Genomic DNA, 22,699 nt, shown 5'->3' with positions numbered 1-22,699 from the left:
AGAAAAAAAGATCTGCTTCAAAATAAATAAATAAATAAATAATTAAATAAATAAAATGTCCACCATTATTCTGCTCTGATAAAAAAAAAGATTTGACTATTTAATTTCAGTCCTCTTAGTTATCTGTGATATATTCATATATTCTTATTCTAGTTAAAAATCCACATTATATACACATGATAAAAACATTATTCCGTAGTATCTCATGTTCAAGGTACAAATATCTTTTACACATAAAACACAAACAAACATAATTCCATTACTGTTGTTAGACTGAGTAATTAAAATGATGTTTTTAAATGACCAGTACAACTCAAGCCATTGTTTAGGTTTGTGCATCACATACTGTATATAAATAAGTAATGTGTTATAATGGAAAAGTGTTTTGCATTGTACATTGATAGAGCTCTACATCATAAATGTAATAAAATAATTTACGATTTCATTATAACATTCATATTTGTGTATTTTCTCCCAATCTATTCAAATCCAGGTATCTGATGGTATTTTGCCTCTACTGCTGCAGCCCGAGAAGGCTTGCAACTGCTACACGCCCCTGCTGACAAGTGCAGTCACACACCGATCTCTATTATTCCCCGTCTCATTGTACAAACAACTGAAAACCCTGTTCAGCCCTGTTCAGCCCCTTACAGACACACAGCCAACTTGAAAGCTTGAGATATGTATATATATATATACATATATACTGTATATCAGCCATAACATAAAACCACCTCCTTGTTTCTACACTCACTGTCCATTTTATCAGCTCCACTTACCATAGATAAGCTCTTTGTAGTTCTCCAATTACTGACTGTAGTCCATCTGTTTCTCTGCATGCTTTGTTAGCCACCTTTCATGCTGTTCTTCAATGGTCAGGACCCCCACAGGACCACTACAGAGCAGGTATTATTTGGGTGGTGGATCATTCTCAGCACTGCAGTGACACTGACATGGTGGTGGTGTGTTAGTGTGTGTTGTGCTGGTATGAGTGGATCAGACACAGCAGCGCTGCTGGACTTTTTAAACACCGTGTCCACTCACTGTCCACTCTATTAGACACTCCTACCTAGTTGGTCCACTTTGTAGATGTAAAGTCAGAGACGATCGCTCAGCTATTGCTGCTGTTTGAGTTGGTCATCTTCTAGACCTTCATCAGTGGTCACAGGACGCCGCCCACGGGGCACTGTTGGCTGGATATTTTTGGTTGGTGGACTCAGCAGTGACAGTGAGGTGTTTAAAAACTCCAGCAGTGCTGCTGTGTCTGATCCCCTCATACCAGCACAACACACACTAACACACCACCACCATGTCAGTGTCACTGCAGTGCTGAGAATCATCCTCCACCTAAATAATACCTGCTCTGTGGTGGTCCTGATCATTGAAGAACAGCATGAAAGGGGGCTAACAAAGCATGCAGAGAAACAGATGGACTACAGTCAGTAATTGTAGAACTACAAAGTGCTTCTATATGGTAAGTGGAGCTGATAAAATGGACAGTGAGTGTAGAAACAAGGAGGTGGTTTTAATGTTATGGCTGATCGGTGTGTGTATATACAGTATATATATATATATATATATATATATACACATGAGAAAACAAAATAATTTATATGAATATTTCCACGTATGTTAACTACGCTTAAATACAAAATCTGTAAAAAACAATGCACGATTGGAAACTATCTAACATGGGGATGCGCTCATGCGCATGTGTGTGTGGTAGTGAGGGGGTGGCATAGCGGGTGGAGGCATGGAGAGGGGCAGGCTCTGGGGCTCACCGGGCACTCCGTGTGCCAGCGGGTGTAGCGGGTGACTGTGAGCAAAGTGTGACGGCGACTGAAGCTGAAATACAGCTGCAGATTCAGGACTGGAGGCGGCAGTGGCGCTCATGGCCGGCACGCTGTGCTGGGCGCTGAGTTTCGGAAGTGGCTGCTGGCTCTCTGCCAGCTGAATGGAAATGTCGCTGGAGAGCTCGGAGGTGCTGCGGGCGCGCTGGTGTGGAGGAGGCCAGGTGTCAGGCTGCAGGAACTGACCGCTGTAGTCGCTGCCCTCTGACAGACGGGGGCGGTAGAGAGCAGGGTGAGGCTGATACTTCTCCTCTTCAGCGTAGCGTTTCATGAACAAATAGACAGACATCACACCCGCACCCTGAAATATTCAATAACAAAATAGATATTTAATAATAATTATTATAAATAAATAAATAAATAAATAAAAATACATGGTGGTTGTCTTTTTTTCTTAGTAAAAATGTCATGTGGGTCACTTAATGTGTCCCAGGTCTGATTACGAATACAGTAACACATTAATATAATGTTTTGTTTAGTTTTATAAAGTTGTTGCTATTGTAAATGAAGTAGCAGTCATTTTAAAACATTTAAGAATGTATAATTATACACTGCCTGGCCAAAAAAAAAGGTCACACACTAATATTTGGTTGGACCGCCTTTAGCTTTGATTACGGCACGCATTCGCTGTGGCATCGTTTCCACAAGCTTCTGCAATGTCACAACATTTATTTCTGTCCAGAGTCGCATTAATTTCCCCCCAAGATCTTGTATTGATGATAGGAGATTTGGACCACTGCGCAAAGTCTTCTCCAGCACATCCCAAAGATTCTCAATGGGGTTCAGGTCTGGACTCTGTGGTGGCCAATCCATGTGTGAAAATGATGTCTCATGCTCCCTGAACCACTCTTTCACAATTTGAGCCCGATGAATCCTGGCATTGTCATCCTGGAATATGCCCGTTCCATCAGGGATGAAAAAATACATTGATGGAGTAACCTGGTCGTTCAGTATATTCAGGTAGTCAGCTGACCACATTCTTTGGGCACATAACGCTGCTGAACCTAGACCTGACCAACTGCAGCAACCCCAGATCATAGCACTGCCCCCACAGGCTTGTACGGTAGGCACTAGGCATGATGGGTGCATCATCTCAGCCGCCTCTTTTCTTACCCTGATGCGCCCATCACTCTGGAACAGGGGAAATCTGGACTCATCAGACCACATGACCTTCTTCCATTGCTCCAGAGTCCAATCTTTATGCTCCCTAGCAAATTGAAGCCGTTTTTGCCGGTTAGCCTCACTGACAAGTGGTTTTCTTAAGGCTACACAGCTGTTTAGTCCCAATCCCTCGAGTTCCCTTCACATTGTGCGTGTGGAAATGCTCTTACTTTCACTATTAAACATCCCTGAGTTTTACTGTAGTTTTTCTACCATTTGATTTCACCAAACGTTTAAGTGATCGCCGTTCACGATCATTCAAGATTTTTTTCCGACCACATTCCTTCCTCGAAGATGATGTTTCCCCACTGTCCTTCCACTTTTTAATAATGCGTTGGACAGTACTTAACCCGATTTTAGTAGTTTCAGCTTCTCCTTAGATGTTTTCTCTGCTTGATGCATGCCAATAATTTGACCCTTCTGAAACAGATTAACATATTTTCCATGACCACAGGATGTGTCTTTCAACATGGTTGTTTAACAAATGAGAAGCTACTCACTGCATCAGTTAGGGTTAAATAACTTGTTGACAGCTGAAACATAATCACCCATGCAGTAATTATCCAATGGGAGGCTCTTTCCTATTTGCTCAGTTAAATCCAGGTGGTGACCTTTTTTTTGGCCAGGCAGTGTATAAAGGCTCAGGATAATTTAATTGCTTAAAATAAGAGTAATTATAATAAGAAATAACGATAATGTCATAGATAAGGGCAGGGGTCCTCAAACTTTTTAACCGAAGGGCCAGATTACTGTTCTTCAGTGTTTCGGGGGGCCGGACCGCAGGTGAAATAGTAAACACACCCAAAAAAGCTATTTACTATGTATACTGGATGTATTGTCTGGGCTTTGTATAATTGTAGTTCATAATGATAATGCAGACATTTTATTTATTTTAATAATTTCCATTATCCTACCTCATACAGTGTTTCCTTAAAAAATCAGTGTGAACTGTGAGCCTGCTTTTGCCTGACGAGAGTAAGCGTCAGGTTCCATATTTGTTACTGCCAGTCATAATAGCTAATAAATGTTGATCAGTGAGTCTGGATCTGGTTGGAGACTTAAGGTGTTTCAACTTCGAAAAAGTTTGCACACAGAAGTAGATGCTCCCGAAAACAGTAGTTACTTTGAGTGCATGTTTTATTGAGATCGGGGAGCAATGGAAAGAGAAGCATAAAAATTAAACAATGTGCTTGAGTTTTGATTTTGGATGCATAAATGCGTTGATCTCCGGGAGCAGGTCGTTAAAACATTTCAAAACTCGCCCCGACTCAGCCAGCGGATCTCAGTAAAGCACATCTTCAGCTCAGACAAGAATTCCTGAAACTGCCTGTAGTTAAGAGCATTAGCTTTAATTAAATTAACACAGGACACGAGGATTTTCATAACGAAATCCCACAGTGGCTGCGGTCACTCATCTCTCTATTGATGCGCCAATCACTCCCCTCACCCGTTGGATCGCTGCCGTATAATCTACTGAGACTCCTTTGTTATTTTTTTCCCCGTTATAATACTGTGAGTTCGAAGATGAACAGGGGCCAGACAACATGTATTGCTGCTGTGGTTAAAGGGGCCGGTCAAATTAAAGCATCGGGCCGTAGTTGATGACCCCTGGATAAGGGTAACACAGTGGCGCAATGGCTAGCGCTGTCGCCTCTCAGCAAGAAGGGCCTGGGTTCGATTCCATGGCCGAGCAGCCTTTCTGTGTGGAATGTGCATGATCTTCCACAAGTGGTTTCCTATGGGTGCTCAGGTTTCCTCCCACAAGTCCAAAGATGTGCAGTTAGGCTTATGGACACTACTTAATACAGTACTAAGTGCGTGTGTGTGTGCGAATGTGTGCACTGTGATAACCTTGCAACCTGTCCGGGGTGTTTACTACCTCGCATTCAGTGTATCAAACCCACTGCAACCCTGACCACAATAAAGATGTGGTAAAACAGACAATGCATGAGTTTTACATTATCTGTATATTACTGTATATTGGCATTAGTATGTTACCATATATTGTGTACCTCTGCTTATATGTACATACATACACCGATCAACCATAACATTAAAACCACCTCCTTGTTTCTACACTCACTGTCCATGTTATCAGCTCCACTTACCATATAGAAGCACTTTGTAGTTCTACAGTTACTGACTGTAGTCCATCCGTTCCTCTGTATACTTTGTTAGCCCCCTTTCATGCTGTTCTTTAATGGTCAGGACCCCTGAGCAGGTATTATTTGGGTGGTGGATCATTCTCAGCACTGCAGTGACACTGACATGGTGGTGGTGTGTTAGTGTGTGTTTTGCTGGTATGAGTAAATCAGACACAGCAGCACTGCTGGAGTTTTTAAACACCTCACTGTCACTGCTGGACTGAGAATAGTCCACCAACCAAAAATATATTCAGCCAACAGCGCCACAACTAGGTAGGAGTGTTTAATAGTGTGGACAGTGAGTGGACTCGGTATTTAAAAACTCCAGCAGTGCTGCTGTGTCTGATCCACTCATACCAGCACAACACACACTAACCGTTGTGATACCGTTATTTATGTACATGCTAAAAATAAACAGCAAGCTGCAAGTGAGTTAACTGCAGCCATGATCCCTGTATCTAATTGGTTAACTAATTCATGCTTACACTTGAATGTAAATAAAACTGTTTGTATGTTTTTCTCGCAAAAACTGACAGAAATGTTTCAAGATGATGTTCTGGTCAGAGGAGAAAAGCTCAAAGTAGTGTCTGATACTAAATATCTTGGAATCATCTTAGACTCAATCATGTCATTTAAAAAGCATGTTAAAAAGGTAACAAGTACTGTTAAACTGAACTTAGCTAATTTTAGACACATACGACCATATCTAACAGCTGCTACAGCCAAACTCTTCATGCACGCAATGATTTTTTCTCATATATCGTACTGCTTTACAAGTTGGTCACAAACAAGCTCTACAATCTTAAAACCTATTGAGTCTCTTTATAAACAGGCACTAAAGGTATTAGACCGGAAGCCCAATAGCTATCATCACTGTCATATTGTACAAAAGCATAATTTATTTAGTTTTGATAACTTCAAACATTTTGCAGATGCTTGTCTCATTTTCAAGATTTTAAATGGGCTTGCTCCTCCTCCCTTGAATCAGTTTATAGCACAAAAAGATAGTAGAGGTAGTAGGATAACAAGAGCAATTACTAGAGGGGACTGTATTGTACAATACAGACAAAGCAAATTTGGGCAAGCAGTCTTCTCAGTTAGAGCCACTCAATACTGGAACAGCTTACCAATCGAGTTAAGAGCGAGCACAAATTATCAGACTGTTAAATATAAATTGAAGACATGGCTGAAAGCAAATCAAACCTGTTATCATTGATAATCACATATATTTCTATCTACTGTTTGTGATGTTATATGTATGTACGTTTATGTGTATATATGTGTGTATTTTAATAGCTTCTTCTGTGTATAATGTTTTACTGAGCTATTGACACTGCTTCCAACCCTACAACAATAACCTGCCTAGGGACTACAGATGGAAATTAGCTTTATAGCTAACTCTGGTACATTTACATTGATGTGGAAACAAAAATGTTGATTAATGTACATTGTCCCTGTTAAATAAATAAATAAATAAATAAATAAATAAATAACACACCACCACCGCGTCAGTGTCACTGCAGTGCTGAGAATCATCCACCACCTAAAAAATACCTACTCTGTAGTGGTCCTGACCATTGAAGAACAGCATGCAGAGAAACAGATGGACTACAGTCAGTAATTGTAGAACTACAAAGTGCTTCTATATGGTAAGTGGAGCTGATAAAATGGACAGTGAGTGTAGAAACAAGGAGGTGGTTTTAATGTTATGGCTAATCGGTGTACATTGGTCACTGAATACTGTACATACAGTGTATCACAAAAGTGAGTACACCCCTCACATTTCTGCAGATATTTAAGTATATCTTTTCATGGGACAACACTGACAAAATGACACTTTGACACAATGAAAAGTAGTCTGTGTGCAGCTTATATAACAGTGTAAATTTATTCCTCCCTCAAAATAACTCAATATACAGCCATTAATGTCTAAACCACCGGCAACAAAAGTGAGTACACCCCTTAGTGAAAGTTCCTGAAGTGTCAATATTTTGTGTGGCCACCATTATTTCCCAGAACTGCCTTAACTCTCCTGGGCATGGAGTGTACCAGAGCTTCACAGGTTGCCACTGGAATGCTTTTCCACTCCTCCATGACGACATCACGGAGCTGGCGGATATTCGAGACTTTGCGCTCCTCCACCTTCCGCTTGAGGATGGCCCAAAGATGTTCTATTGGGTTTAGGTCTGGAGACATGCTTGGCCAGTCCATCACCTTTACCCTCAGCCTCTTCAATAAAGCAGTGGTCGTCTTAGAGGTGTGTTTGGGGTCATTATCATGCTGGAACACTGCCCTGCGACCCAGTTTCTGGAGGGAGGGGATCATGCTCTGCTTCAGTATTTCACAGTACATATTGGAGTTCATGTGTCCCTCAATGAAATGTAACTCCCCAACACCTGCTGCACTCATGCAGCCCCAGACCATGGCATTCCCACCACCATGCTTGACTGTAGGCATGACACACTTATCTTTGTACTCCTCACCTGATTGCTGCCACACATGCTTGAGACCATCTGAACCAAACAAATTAATCTTGGTCTCATCAGACCATAGGACATGGTTCCAGTAATCCATGTCCTTTGTTGACATGTCTTCAGCAAACTGTTTGCGGGCTTTCTTGTGTAGAGACTTCAGAAGAGGCTTCCTTCTGGGGTGACAGCCATGCAGACCAATTTGATGTAGTGTGCGGCGTATGGTCTGAGCACTGACAGGCTGACCCCCCACCTTTTCAATCTCTGCAGCAATGCTGACAGCACTCCTGCGCCTATCTTTCAAAGACAGCAGTTGGCTGTGACGCTGAGCACGTGCACTCAGCTTCTTTGGACGACCAACGCGAGGTCTGTTCTGAGTGGACCCTGCTCTTTTAAAACGCTGGATGATCTTGGCCACTGTGCTGCAGCTCAGTTTCAGGGTGTTGGCAATCTTCTTGTAGCCTTGGCCATCTTCATGTAGCGCAACAATTCGTCTTTTAAGATCCTCAGAGAGTTCTTTGCCATGAGGTGCCATGTTGGAACTTTCAGTGACCAGTATGAGAGAGTGTGAGAGCTGTACTACTAATTTGAACACACCTGCTCCCTATGCACACCTGAGACCTAGTAACACTAACAAATCACATGACATTTTGGAGGGAAAATGACAAGCAGTGCTCAATTTGGACATTTAGGGGTGTAGTCTCTTAGGGGTGTACTCACTTTTGTTGCCGGTGGTTTAGACATTAATGGCTGTATATTGAGTTATTTTGAGGGAAGAATAAATTTACACTGTTATATAAGCTGCACACAGACTACTTTTCATTGTGTCAAAGTGTCATTTTGTCAATGTTGTCCCATGAAAAGATATACTTAAATATCTGCAGAAATGTGAGGGGTGTACTCACTTTTGTGATACACTGTACATACATGCACAAGTCCATACATTTTCTATATATTGCCTGAATATAGTCTTATAGTTTGTATATTTTTGTGTTTAATGTTTAATTCTTCTTGCGCATTGTCTAGAACTTGTGCATTGCTTGTATACTGTATTTATACTAGAGAGATACCATCAGCCAGAACCAAATTCCTTGTGTGTATCCACATACTTGGCCAATAAATCTGATTCTGATTCTGATCACATAGCAGGCCACAGAACTGGCTTTCCTGACCAGCTTATTTAGTTTGTTGGCATCTCCAGCCTTGATGCCACCACCCCAGCACACCACAGCAAAAAAGAGGGCACTGGCAACCACAGACTGATAGAAAGCTTTCAGCAGTCTGTTGCACACATTGAAGGACCTCAGCCTTCTCAGAAAAAAACAGTCTACTTTGTCCTTTCCTATAGATGGCATCAGTGTTATGTGTCCAGTCCAATTTGTTATTTATATGTACCCCAAGGTACCTGTAGGAGTCCACCCTCTCCACAATAGCAGAATACACAGACTGTCCTCACACTAATGAGCCAGCTTTCCCCATATAATAACTCAAGATCTCCCCATACCCTTTTGCCCAGCACTGGACTCTGTTTCATTATTTACACATATGTATATATTAGAATATATAGTGCTTGTATAATATTGTAGTAATTGCCATACTGATGTATAATAGTAATTGCATTGCATAGCAAATTTCTTTCCTTATTTTTTCTTTTTTATTCTATTTTTATTTACTCTACTTACTGTACTTACACTGTACTGGAGCTGCTGTATCACTCGAATTTCCCCCATGGGGATCAATAAAGGAATCTTATCTTATCTTGGATGTAACTGCCAGTATCAGCTCCAGAAGATCCAGCTTATAGTAGTTTACTAGTTTTGGAATGCAGGCGTGACTTGGTCAGGGTCCTTTGGGTCCATGTTAGTGGGAGTCGTTCTTTAATTATAGGTTTCTGACATCAGAACACACCCTGCTGCTAAGTAGATAAAGTAATGGACCCAATGCAGAAGTCAGCAAAGCCAACACAAAGTATATCAATGCATATAGTGGCTCAAAACACACTAAAAAAGATTCAACAACAAACGAATCACTTATGCAGTGTGGGATTTAATTCAGAGCGACTGAGATCTGCAGACAAGTGCTGACACAGCTAACAGAAATGAGTGTTGATGGGCACAGAGACGGATGCACTTGCATTGTCCTGCACCTCCCTCTGCTGGTCAAAGTAGGAATTACGAGCTGGGATGTTACTGTCATATCCTATTCTGTTCTATCGTGTTCTCTCCTGTCATGTCCTGTCCATTAGGGTCATGTCCTGTCCTGTCTTCTAACAAAAGACACTGTGAATTCTGACCTCTTTGAGAAGGAACGAGCTGGCAGCAAACGCGAAGGACCATCCATAGTGATAGTGAAAGAAGTGCTCAGGTTCCCTTGGCCTGTTCATCACCTCATCATTTATGCTGGATATGTAGAGCACCAGGCCCACCACCAGGCTTAGACCTGAGAAAGAATGAGAGAAGAGAAAGAGGTGGAAAAACAGAAAAAAGAAATGTATTTATTTTATTAACGGCTTCATCCTGATCCTTGTGCCTAAAAACACTATAATAACACCACAATATGAGTGGTCCATCACAGGGAACAACTGGCATTCAGTCAGTCCTACACTCAGGTCTTTTTCAGCCAATCCAGCCTCTGCATATTTTGGGAGAGGAAAGGAAACCCATGTGGATGTGGGAGAACATACCAAACTTGTAACACACATGTCCTGGGTAGAACCCACTATTATCTCCTATGCCACAATGCCACCATGTATATTGCAAAATGTACATTTTTACAAGTTTAACCTCAGTTTATTTAATAAAAATCCTACAAGCACTAAGATACTTTGAGGTGAACTGGTTGTCCACCCCCAGGTATTTCCAGACCTGCACTGTAATCATTACAGTGTGGATCATTACAGGCTGGATGCTAATCAGTCACTAAAGATCAATAAAAATACTGCCATTAGTAAAGATGTGAGTGAGATGTCATGCTGTGTTCAAGAGCCTTTTACCCCCTGAAAACATTCACCTACCATGAGTCATCACAACCTGCACACACACACAGTTTAAAAACCTTTGCCATTACATGCTCCTCAACTCAATTTTAATGAACCTCTTCAGATAAAAGAAGCAAAAATAGAGAAATTTGAGAAGAAATTAAAAGAATCAGATGAAGTGAGAGTGCAAAAGGGAACAACAGACGTCCAGCTCTGTGATGGTCTTTCCAATCAGCTTTAACGGTAAAGGAAGAGTAAACACCAACGTGTAATGCAATACAAATATATCGTCACTGTCCGATGAAAAACACGTATCTCCACTTTTAGCGGTTTTCACTTTTTTACATGTGTTGGTTGTGGGTATAAATCTCTGTCTGTCTATAGCAGCGAATATCAAAATGACCAATGAAAAGATGAAAAATCATGAAATCTCTTTAACAAGTATCTCCGTTGTCTGCTAGACCTGTCCATCAAAACCGCGTATCTCCTTCTCCTTCCCCTCCGGTACTGTTTGAGAAATGTGTAATATTCGATCTATACAGTTTATTCAGGTTATTCAATTACATATGATATCGGCGGATTGATGACCTGATAAAGAAATACTTTTGTTTCTGTGCTAAATTGTATGTAAATGTTGCCATCTGTGGTTTGTTTGTGGTCTTAAAACGTTTTTTTTTCTTTTTTTTCTAAGAAGTTTTGGAGGTACATGTTTTTAATCGGACAGCAATGATATGATAAACACAGAACATTTAGTTGAACTACAGCTTTGGTATAATTTAATAATCAGATACATGGCAAGATATTGAGAAAGAATAGCTGATTGATTGATTCATTCATTCATTTGTTCATTCGTTCATTTATTCATTTTTCAGGGGGTACGATTCACTAAGCTAAAGGTAGGAAACACCCTGTACATGTCGCCAGCCACAGCCAAAGTTTTAAATTAGGCTGCAAAAGAAGAGATGGTAAGGAGCAGTCACTAAAAGATTGTGGGACTTTTAAAGCTTGGGAGCAGCAGCACAGCAAGACCCACCACCCACTGACAAGAGTCCTGTACATAGAACTGCCAAAAGTCTAGTACCAGAAGTTATTGCTGTGGTTGATCAAGCTGTGTTTGCAGCTGATGCACAAAGCCTCCTCCTCCAGGACAGTGAACAGCCCGGAAGTTTAAAGACTTCAACTGCACTCAGAAGGAGCAGATGTGCGGTTCTGAACCAAAGCAGGAGCCAGCAGACCCCCAAGAAGAGCACTGCTACAGGTCCTAAAGCCCCAAGGTCACTACTCAGTAAATTCTTTGATTTGAACAGTATGGATGACTGGGACCATGTCGCGACGCAACAAAAAAGCAACAAGTGCAAGACAGCAAGAGGAGAGCTCGCAGCAGGAAGGGAGGGAAAAGCTGGAGGCACAAACCGAGTGACCTACAAAGTGGCAGGGTAAGTAAAGCTTGCAAAAACTAGATACAGAATGATCACAAAAGCAAAAAGACAACCAGATATAGTGTGCAAAAAGACAACCAGAAACCAAAAAGACAAATAACAGGGAAAGTACAAAAGAAAAATATGTAAAAAATTTTAAATAATCCAGCAAGAAGAAGCAACAACAGATATGCACAGACACATTTCAACTAGTATCTTATCTAGAAATGCCCTACAATATGCCCTACACGAACACAGTTCATTTTAAAAACAGATGGAGCCGTGACTAATACTTCACCTGACAGGATGAAGAAGATTCCAGAGACAAAAGCCAGGATGGTGCGCTGTGGGCGAATGTGTCCAACATTGCTCAGGATGAATGCAGTAAACACAAAGAGCAAAGACACCATGGGGAAGGGCGTGGCTGTCCGCACCATTTCTGAGAAAGCACGAAACAAATCAGGTGTGTACAGAACTTAAAACAGGTGATTATGTCTGGATTGTGTCTGACCCATTAAAATGATTTTACTCACTGAGGATATTCGCAGTGTTTTCTGTTGTGATCTCGATCTCTGGTTCAGTGAAGTACTCGGACGCCACACATTTACCTTTCTCTGAACCTGAAGGGCAACAAGATGAAATTAGGACCAGAAGTAATGAGAGGCAGACACAAGAAGAGCAGAAAGTGTGGACGATGGGTCTTTTAGTCACGAATCAAGCCTCTCTGCTCCTGGAGTGTGCCTAGGTGCCACACCCCTCTCTCCGGGAGCACTCAGTCTAGGGACAACGCCCTTTTTTTGATTGGTCCCCTGCTAATCACCCTTATAAGAATATATAAGAAGGCAATATAAGAAGGCAGCTGGGGTGGACTCATTGGAGACTATTTTGGTTTATCTTGGTTATGATATCTGTGCTTAACTCATGTGCTTTTGCCTTTGACTTAGCCTTTGCTTTTGATTTGGTTCTCCTGTTTGCTCTTGTTTGTTCTAGTTTGCTTTTGTTTGCTCTTGTTTGTCAGTTGTCCATGCCCTTGTTTAGAAGTTGCTTAGAATTACACTAGCCAATTACCACTAGGATTCAGGGTTCGAATCCCCAGCGGTTCTAATGGACAGTCATGGGTCTGCATACAGAAGTAATTGGCTGCGTCTGAGGACGGGGTGGTTGAGCCCCCGAGATGCCGTCCTGTCCAGGGTGTGTTATTACATAGTGCCAAGTGATTCTGGGGAAACTGGACCCAAAGTGACCCAGACCAGGATAACTCGGTGGTAAAGCAGATAATAAATAAATGATCAGTGATTTCACTTATATTGGAACATGCTTAAGATGCTTAATAGTAAATTCCTTTAGGATCAAGGCTAAATAAAACAGGGGCGTTTATAATGTGCTGTTTATCTGTGTGTGTGTACCTGCTATAAAGCACACCCTCCAGAGACCAGAGTGCAGTGCCATCTTGACGTCGATGGTCTGGTTCTGCTGCAGCACGATACCCTCCTCCATCAGTAGCCAATAGTCAGTTGCCACGGCAACCCCGACCAACAGTAGCCCGCATGCCCCAAACACCGTGGAGAGCAGAGTGAGAGCCCTGCTGCTGCATGAGCTCATCTACACACACACACACACACACACACACACACACACGGTTACTTATAAAGTACATCATGTAAAATAGATCCTAAAATACAGAAAAGCACAAAACTTAAAAAATATTTGAAAAAAGGTTGTGGGTTGCGCCACTGTCGGACCTTTGAGCAAGGCCCTTAACCCTCTCCTCTCCAAAAGCGCCATACAACGGCTGCCTCTGTGCTCTGACCCCAGCATATGTACACATGACAAATAAAAGTGTTCCATCTGCCCTAGATTATCCTCATCTCTCTCTTACACACACACACACACACACACACACAGACTGAGCTATGAGTCAGAGACATGCAGCATCGTACATAAGCGTCCATTCAGCAATGTGCAATTATTTATACACGACTGTTGCATTTTTCTTCTGAGAAAAATGATACAATAATTGATGAATGAGCGATTAAGGAATCATATGCCTGTGAGAAAAAGAAAAGTATAATAAGCATCTGAAAGTAAGAGAGAAAGAAAAATGATAAAAACACAGTGAACCACTATTAATCTTACACTCTTGGACCCACTTTTACTGACCTCACACTGTGAGCTGGACAGCTGATCAATGCTTAATTAGGGGCCGTCCAATTTTTACCTAATTGCGTTACGATTCCTCTCTACTGGTGCTGACCTCCGCTCCGATTGAGGAGAGCGAACTGACACATGCCCTCTCTATCAAGTGTGCAGTAGCCGACTGCATCTTTTCACCTGCACGAGGCGAATCAGCCTTGTGTACGGAGAGCCACATCCTGATCAACGCATTATTCCTCTACTCTGTGCAGACGCCATCAATCAGCCAGCAGAGGTCGTAATTGCATCAGTTATGAGGTCCCTACATAAACATGCAGCCGCCCAGCCCAGCCGGATGGCAGAGCTAAGATTAGACGCGATGTATTCGAAATCCCAGCTCTGGTGTGCTAGCATATTTTACTGCTGTGCCACCTGAGCGGCCAATGAGGAGTTTATGTGATTTCTCTCTATAATGTACATGAGTATACATGAGGGCTGCAACAGTTGATGGCGAGGGCTTACCGCTCGTGTTTCACCACCCCGGCTTGTTTTAGGGTTCCCTATCTTAAATTTGTTTGAGAACCGAGAATGTCTTATTGTGATAACCAGTTCTCAGTTCTGCACTATTCCTGTTGTATCCACTTTCTCTGTTGTGGCCTGTGGATGTTTTTGTTTTGTCAATTATTATTATAATTATTATTTCCTATTGAACTCCCGTTTGTAACCAGGTTTTTAGCCACAGTATTCTTCTCCTTTAATTAAATAACTTGTGGTTGGGCTTTAATTCCTGCAGATGCAATACCAAATCATTACTTCATGGTTTACACCACGATACCAGGTTATTAGGGAATGCTACTGTAAATTGTTGACACAGAAGAACATACACAGCTTTTGTGTATCTGTGTTTGCATATGTGTGTGTGTGTGTGTGTGTGTGTGTGTGAATTTTTTAGAATGTCCTGTCTGAATTTCCTGTCTGTCTTCCAAAGCTGGTGACTCAGAGCAGCACCCTGAGATACATACCACAGGGAACGAGCAAGGAAGGAAGGTGGAGAGAGAAAGCAAGGATAGAAAAACTGATAGCTAAAGAATAAAAAGGTAAAGAGAAGGTGAGGACAATAACGGAGTGATGACAAGGATGTAAATATATAAGAAAATTTGCATCTTCATTAAGACATAGGAGGCAGATCTTGACTACATGCCACCTGCAGCATGTTTAAACCAGTAAAAAATGCCACATCCCTCAATGCCTGGGTGTGTAAATGAGCTAAATTGGTTCTGCTTTCTGAATAAGATGGATGGCGTCCATCTCTTCCTTAATCACTGGGACATCGCTAACTAATATCTAGCTTGTAGCTTAAATATACAGAATGGCTAAGATATACAAGCATGTTTAGCTGTCAAATGCTTTACTTTTTAGCATTTGCTAGTCCTAATCCTAGTTTCTTTATGGTAACAAATACAAATAGACAACTATAGATTCTGACACTGAGACTCACCTACTAGCAAATACGGGTGCATGTGTGGAGTGATACCACACTGTGCTTTAGAAAAAAGTAAGCCAGGATTACATAAAGTGATCCAAGACAAGTGTGAGATCATATAAACTTACCAGCCACTTTATTAGGAACGTCTGATCGTTAATGTGACTATCCAGTTAGCCAGGTATGTGGCACACAGACACAGATCAAGAGGTTCAGTTCATGTTAATGTCAAAAATCCGAATGGAGAAAAAATGTGATCTGAATGACTCTGACCCTTGTCACAAGGCATAAGTCATTTCAAACTGGATCCACGAAGATGACAGTGAGTCCTCGTTAATGACCTTTAGTGTCACTGAATCTAACAGAGCATCTTTGGGATGTGGTGGCACTGTCGCCTCACAGCAAGAAGGAGCTGGGTTGATTGCTTAGCTAGGCGGCCAGGGTCTTTAATGTGTGGAGTTTGCATGTTCTCCCTGTGTCTGTGTGGGTTTCTTCTGGGTGCTCCGGTTTCTCCCCACAAGTCCAGGTTAATTGTAGCTACTAGAAATTGCTCCAAGTGTGTGTCTGTCTGTGTGTGTGTCCTGTGACGTACTGGCCACCTGTCCGAGGTGTTTCCTGCTTTTTGCCTAATATTTTAGACCCATCGCAACCCAGACCAGGATAAAGTGGTGGTAAAACAGACAATGAATGAATAAATGAATAAATGAATGAAGCAAGAGGGACCTGAGTTTGATTCCCTGGCTGAGCGGCCAGGGTTCTTTATGTATGGAGTTTGCATGTTCTCCCTGTGTCTGTGTGGGTTTCCTCTGGGTGCTCTGGTTTCCCCCCAAAAGTCCAAAGACATGCAGGCAGGTTAATTGGAGCTACTAGAAATTGCTCCAAGTGTGTGTATGTGTCTGTGTGTGTGTGTCATGTGACAGACTGGCCACCTGTCCGGGGTGTTTCCTGCCTTTTGCCTAATAATTCAGACACACTGCAACCCAGACCAGGATAGAGCAGTGGTAAAACTGACAATGAATAAATAAATGAATGAAGCAAGAGGGTCCTTTATGTGTGGAGTTTGCATGTTCTCCCTGTGTCTGTGTGGGTTTCCTCTGGGTGCTAAGTTTTCCTCCCACAAGTCCAAAGACATGCAGCCATGCAGTTAATTGGAGCTACTAGAAATTGCTCCAAGAGTGTGTATGTGTCCTGTGATGGAATGGCCACCTGTCCAGACACAGACACACACTCTAGTAGTGTTTAGGGATGTCCCGATCACGTTTTTTTGTTCACAATCCTGATCCCAATCATTAATTTTGATCCTGATCCGATACCGAGTCTCAAACCGATACTTGTATTTTCTAGATATTGTCTAGATAGTAGATAATTGAACTAGATAATACTGTTCACACAGTGCACACTTCAAGTACATTACAGTTATTCAAATTAATCCAATGTATATGTTTAACAACTGAATAGCTCTGCAGTGCTGTAGGAAAAAAATTGCCTGCATCCAAGCTATTGCTTAATGTTCTTTTATTTTTACAAAATGAAAGTAAACAAACGTAGTGCAGCATTGTAGTAGTAAAACTAGAACACTCAAAATAAAGTGACGGTTCTTTTTAAAGAAAATCAACATCTCTGCCGTGTTAGCGGACAGCCTCTTCTCATCATATAATAATAAACTCGCTGTATTCGGCTGAGTGTTTATTTTTTAGGTGCCGTATCAAATTGGTAGTAATTGTAGATTGTTTGGTTAAATGATATCTGGTTTGTTTCTTATGAGCCACCGTACTTGTATGCGTGTTGTAACTGTAACAAACTTTTCTGTGGTTGTATTGTGACAATGGTTTGATGGACGTTTCTATGCGAAGTGAGTGTGTTTTGACCCTTTGGGGCTTCCATAGTGCATGAAATAGTGTGCTTGGCTAACGCGATGACTTTAGCTGTCCGCTGTTCGGTACCGTAACAGAAGAAGTTAATAAAGTGTTATGCTCCCGACAATTTGTGAATATACCGTGTATTTCTTTCTTTATTAAGCAAGTGCATCACTACGACGCTCGGTTACATAACTAAGCCAATCAGAGCGCTTGATACTGAGATGTCGTTCAGTCTTGAAACACGTAAACTCGTAAAAGCTGTATGTTATGGTCTTGAAGTTTTCATACTCGGATTAAAAGTTATTGTTTTGTGATCCTTGACTCACACACCATATAAATAGTAAAATTCTACAGTGATGAACGCAGCTCTGCTCCTACCGCCTCGTGAAACGCTCGCATTGCAGACATTACACTTTACTGTTGGACTTGTTTCACTTACCAATTTAAAGTATTTCCACACAGCGGACATGCTGACGTAAAAAAAATATCGGGCTTAGGATCGGCTTTAGTAAAGCCGATGCCGATCAGTTAAAAAATGCCTTGATCGGCCCCAATTCCGATCTTTGAGATCGGATCGGGACATCCCTAGTAGTGTTTCCTGCCTTTTGCCTAATATTTCAGACCCAATGCAACCCTGACCAGGATAAAGCGGTGGTAAAACAGACAATGAATGAATGAATGAATCAGAATCTTAAAGGAATGTATTCAACACCTTGTGAAATTGATGCTAGTAAGTGTTAGTCCTGCCTAGTATTAGTAAGATGGTTCTAATGAAGTGACCAGTATATATTGCATAATAATTATTTTTTGTATTAAAGTATTAAATGACATTAATTAATAATAATGTAATAATTTCCTACTTTAGTATACACTGTCCACTTGTGTGTGTGTGTGTGTGTGTGTGTGTGTGTACTGTTTACCAAACAACTGCACCAACAATATTAATTCACATTCTATAAGCGGAAATACATGTAAATCCCAATAAATAATAACTGTCTTGTTCTACAAACGTTCACATGTATCTACAAACTGTACTTCAGTTGTAGCCAAGTGTTTAAGGTACTGGCCTAGTAATCCAAAAGTCGCTGGTTCAAGCCCCACCACTGACAGGTTGCCAATGTTGGGCCCTTGAGCAAGACCCTTAACCCTCAATTGCTGTCACAGTACTGTAAGTCTCTTTAGATAAAAGCAACTGCTGAAAATTTAAATGTAAACTAACTTCACCTGATTTAGCAAAAACCAAATAGTAACATCAAATTTTCAGATACCTGCACACCCAGATTCTACCACAAATCAGATGTGTTTCTGTTAAAAATAAAAAAATCGTGGAGGGACATGACTTGTGTATAGATTTCCTCCCTGTGTAAAAAGAACATTGGACTAGTAATCAGTGGGTCACTGGTTCAAGCCCCACCACTTCCAGTCTGCCACTGTTGGGCCTAGGCAGCACGGTGGCTCAGTGGGTAGCACTGTCACCTCACAGCAAGAAGGTCCTGGGTTCAATCCCCAGGTGGAGTGGTCTGAGTTCTTTCTGTGTGGAGTTTGCATGTTCTCCCTGTTTCTGTGTGGGTTTCCTCCGGGAGCTCCGGTTTCCTCCCACAGTCCAAAGTGAGGTGAATTGAAGATACAAAATTGTCCATGACTGTTTGACAGTGAACCTGTGAACTGATTAACTTTGTGTAACGAGTAACAACCATTTCTGTCATGAATGTGACCGTAATCCTAATAAATAAACTGTTGGGCCTTGAATGAGACCATTTACTCTTAATTGCTTACAAATGGTCACAATTTTAAGTCACTTTGGATACAAGCGTCTGCAAATGACAAAATACGTAGTAGACATTACAATAAAAGCTAAACCTGTAAGCATGTGCGTTAAAACATTTATTCATTCATTCACTTATCCGCTTAGGGTCACGGGGTGTTGGTGCAGGAGCCTATCCCAGCTTTTCAATGGGCGCAAGGCACACAGTAACACCCTGGACGGGGCGCCAGTCCATCGCAGGGCAGACACACACCCATTCACTTATAGGGCAATTCAGTGTCTCCAATTAACCTGACTGCATGCTTTTGGGCTGTGGGAGGAAACTGGAGCCCCGGAGGCACATATTTGGCACATACGATACCATCTTAATGTTTTAATACATTGTTCTAAATGCTTAAATAAAATCATAAACCAACCAAAAACATGATTGTTTATGATACAAGTAAGACTTGTAGAGCAAATCAGAACCAGAAGGTGGCAGCGTGAGAGTGTGAGCATGACTTGGGGATGAGTCCAAAGTATAGAAAGTCCTTGGCCTAAAAAAGATTAGATCAGACCAAAGCACAAGTGCAGGCCTCGGTGGGACAGCACTCAGGCTGCTAAAGGATAATTCAGCACTCAACTACACTGTATGGACAAAAGTATTGGGACACCCCTTCTAATTACTGACTTCATATCTTTCAGTCACAACAACTGCTAACTTGTGTAAGAAATCATTTATATAAAGGAAATTTTATGATCCCCACTTTGCAGCAACAGTTTAGGGAAGGCCCTTTCCTCTTCCAGCATGACTGTACCCCTGTGCACAAAGCAAGCATTTTAAAGACATGTGGAATGAACTAGAACAACAGTTAAGGCTTTCCTTACTAACATCAGTGCCCAGCCAAATAAATACTCTTTTGACCGAATGGACACAAATTCCCACAGACATACTCTGTATGGTTAAAAGTATTTGGACACATGACCATGAGCTTGTTTGACATCCCATTATAAAAACAAGTTAAACAAATGCTATTAAAATAGTCACCTCTGTGTGTTCTTTTCAGCTATTACAACAGCCATTCTTCTGGAAAGGCTTCTCACAAGACTTTGAAGTATGTCTGTGGGAATTTGTGCCCATTCAGTCAAAGGTTTACTAACCAATTTTAGAAATTGATGCCAACAACACACTAAAAAAGGTTAGGACAGAAGCATTTACATTATATTCATGGAATTTAGCAGTGACAAGGCTCAACCCAACAACTAGTTTAGTACCTTTACATTTTCAGCATTAAGCAGACGCTTTTATCCACAGCGACTTACACGATGAGCAATTGAGGGTTAAGGGCCTTGCTCAGGGACCCAACAGTGGCAACTTTGGTGGTGGTAGGGCTTGAACCGGCAACCTTCTGTTTACTAGTCCAGTATCTTAACCACTGAGCTATCACTACCCTACCACTAATTAGTACCACTAATCTATATTTACTGTTGTGTTACATCACTGCTCCTATTAATTGCAATTTTTACTTGTTTTGAAAACCTGTTTTCAGTGTCGCAGGTATCCAATTCAAAATGTTGTTTATATTTTCTTAATATCAAGGCGTTCAGCCAAAAAAAGTACATTTTTTGTACATTTGTCAGTTAAATAAATACAATATATCCCAAGAACACCATGACATTCCAAAAAAGGACTGTGATAGAATTAGATATTTATATCATTATTCATTTTCACCAATAAGTATTTGATTAATTCTTTCTTTCTTTCTCTTACTATCTTGCTACTCTCTCTCTAGCTTTTGACTAAGAACCCACTGAAGCATCTGAATGGAGGTGAGGATTTGAGCTGGAGGTGAGAGATACTTGAGATGCTTAATTTTGTAGGAGAGATTGAGATCATCTCAAGAAATTGGAGTTCCAGCCTGTCAGTAGCACTCAGTAAATAACTTTCACTGCTGGGAGTGAGTATGTGTAGGTTCATGTATGTGAAGGAGACAAGAAGTGCACTTGAAAGCATATTTATCTACAATGGACATATACAGTGCATACTATTGGAGGCAAAATTTTGCTGGCTAATCATGAACTGGTATGTGAGTTAGTGAGTCGGTTACCCAAACACAAATAATTGCAATTAATAACAAATTTCTTTCCTTTTGAATTTACACTGCACATATATCAATCCTGGTTATATGCAAATGCACATCACATTTGTATTCACATTTATCACATGCAAAAGCACTGACTTAATAAGATAACGATACATTTGATGATAATAAAAGTGTTGTATTGGGTGGCACGGTAGCTCAGTGGGTAGCACTGTCGTCTCACAGCAAGAAGGTCCTGGGTTTGATCCCCAGGTGGGGTGGTCAGGGTCCTTTCTGTATGGAGTTAGCATGTTCTCCCAGTGTCTGCGTGGGTTTCCTCCCACAGTCCAAAGACGTGCAAGTGAGGTGAATTGGAGATATAAAATTTTCCATATTTGTTTATTAGGATTTTAACGTCATGTTTAACACTTTGGTTACATTCATGACAGGAACGGTAGTTACTCTTTACACAAGGTTCATCAGTTCACAAGGTTATATTGAACACAGTCATGGACAATTTAGTGTCTCCAGTTCACCTCACTTCCATGTCTTCGGACTGTGGGAGGAAACCGGAGCACCCGGAGGAAACCCACACAGACACGGGGAGAACATGCAAACTCCACACAGAAAGGACATGGACCGCACCACCTGGGGATCGAACCCAGGACCTTATTGCTGTGAGGCGACCCACTAAGCCACCGTGCCGCCCCAAATTGTCCATGACTTGTGAACTGATGAATCTTGTGTAACGAGTAACTACCGTTTCTGTCATGAATGTAACCAAAGTGTAAAACATGACGTTAAAATCCTAATAAATAAAAGTGTTGTGTGCTGATGTGTTTTACAGGATTGCTAATATACAGTATATTCATGTAATATAATAGACTGTGGGAATTAATCACAGTCATCTCAAATAATTACCAGTACGCAATACTGGTGTAGGTTTTTCTTGTCTGTAAGGAGTTTGATATGTTCTCCCTTGGTTACATCGCTAACCAAAATATGCCTGCAGGTGAACTGGCTATTTTAAATTGTCCTTAGTTGTGTGATGACTTGATACTACATTAATCTATTGACAAACTGGACTGAACGATGCACGATATTAGTTGCGATATTAGAATCGTGATAAAACCAGAACATACTGAGATGGGGATCGGGACATCCCAAACGCACTGAACAGGTAAAAGTCCTGTTTATCTAAGCAATCGAACTAATTCTAGTATTTAAAGTGGATGAATAGAAATCGGTCCTGGAAGCGCGTCTGACTCTTTTAGCACATTGAGTTCATTATATCGGTGCATCACTAATACCGCACGTCGTCCTGAGCATGTATGAAGCTTGTATGAAGCGTGTATGAAGCGTAATGTGTCCACACTTA

General features: G+C 41.3%; 1 protein-coding gene across 2 annotated transcripts; it reads right to left on the bottom strand.

Annotated features, from left to right (window-relative positions):
* Positions 1 to 1,686: 1,686 nt before the first annotated feature.
* Positions 1,687 to 13,623, bottom strand: cacng7b (calcium channel, voltage-dependent, gamma subunit 7b). 2 transcript variants are annotated; one of them, XM_062991759.1, is made up of 6 exons: positions 13,428 to 13,623; positions 12,555 to 12,641; positions 12,320 to 12,460; positions 9,920 to 10,065; positions 1,937 to 2,151; positions 1,687 to 1,768 (listed from the first exon to the last, which is right to left on the bottom strand). In XM_062991759.1, exons 1-6 carry the CDS (start codon positions 13,621 to 13,623, stop codon positions 1,687 to 1,689), a joined length of 867 nt encoding a protein of 288 aa, XP_062847829.1. The 2 variants fall into 2 exon arrangements, with proteins under 2 accessions (XP_062847829.1, XP_062847828.1); XM_062991758.1 differs by having other exon boundaries at positions 1,687 to 2,151.
* Between the last annotated feature and the right edge of the window lie 9,076 nt (positions 13,624 to 22,699).

The sequence above is a fragment of the Trichomycterus rosablanca genome, chromosome 3 (assembly GCF_030014385.1).
Source record: "Trichomycterus rosablanca isolate fTriRos1 chromosome 3, fTriRos1.hap1, whole genome shotgun sequence".
Classification (NCBI taxonomy): Eukaryota; Metazoa; Chordata; class Actinopteri; order Siluriformes; family Trichomycteridae; genus Trichomycterus; species Trichomycterus rosablanca.
Note: the sequence above shows the minus strand (reverse complement) of the source record. Positions and strands in the feature narration are given on the sequence as shown.

Bases quoted from the DNA above. Each gene is read 5' to 3' on its own strand.
- cacng7b (XM_062991758.1), bottom strand. From the start codon at position 13,623: ATGAGCTCATGCAGCAGCAGGGCTCTCACTCTGCTCTCCACGGTGTTT. The intron at 12,642-13,427 runs GTACACACACAC...GTTGCCCTTCAG, and splicing joins GAGGGTGTGCTTTATAGCAG to GTTCAGAGAAAGGTAAATGT. The intron at 10,066-12,319 runs GTGAAGTATTAG...ATTCTTTCTCAG, and splicing joins AATCTTCTTCATCCTGTCAG to GTCTAAGCCTGGTGGTGGGC.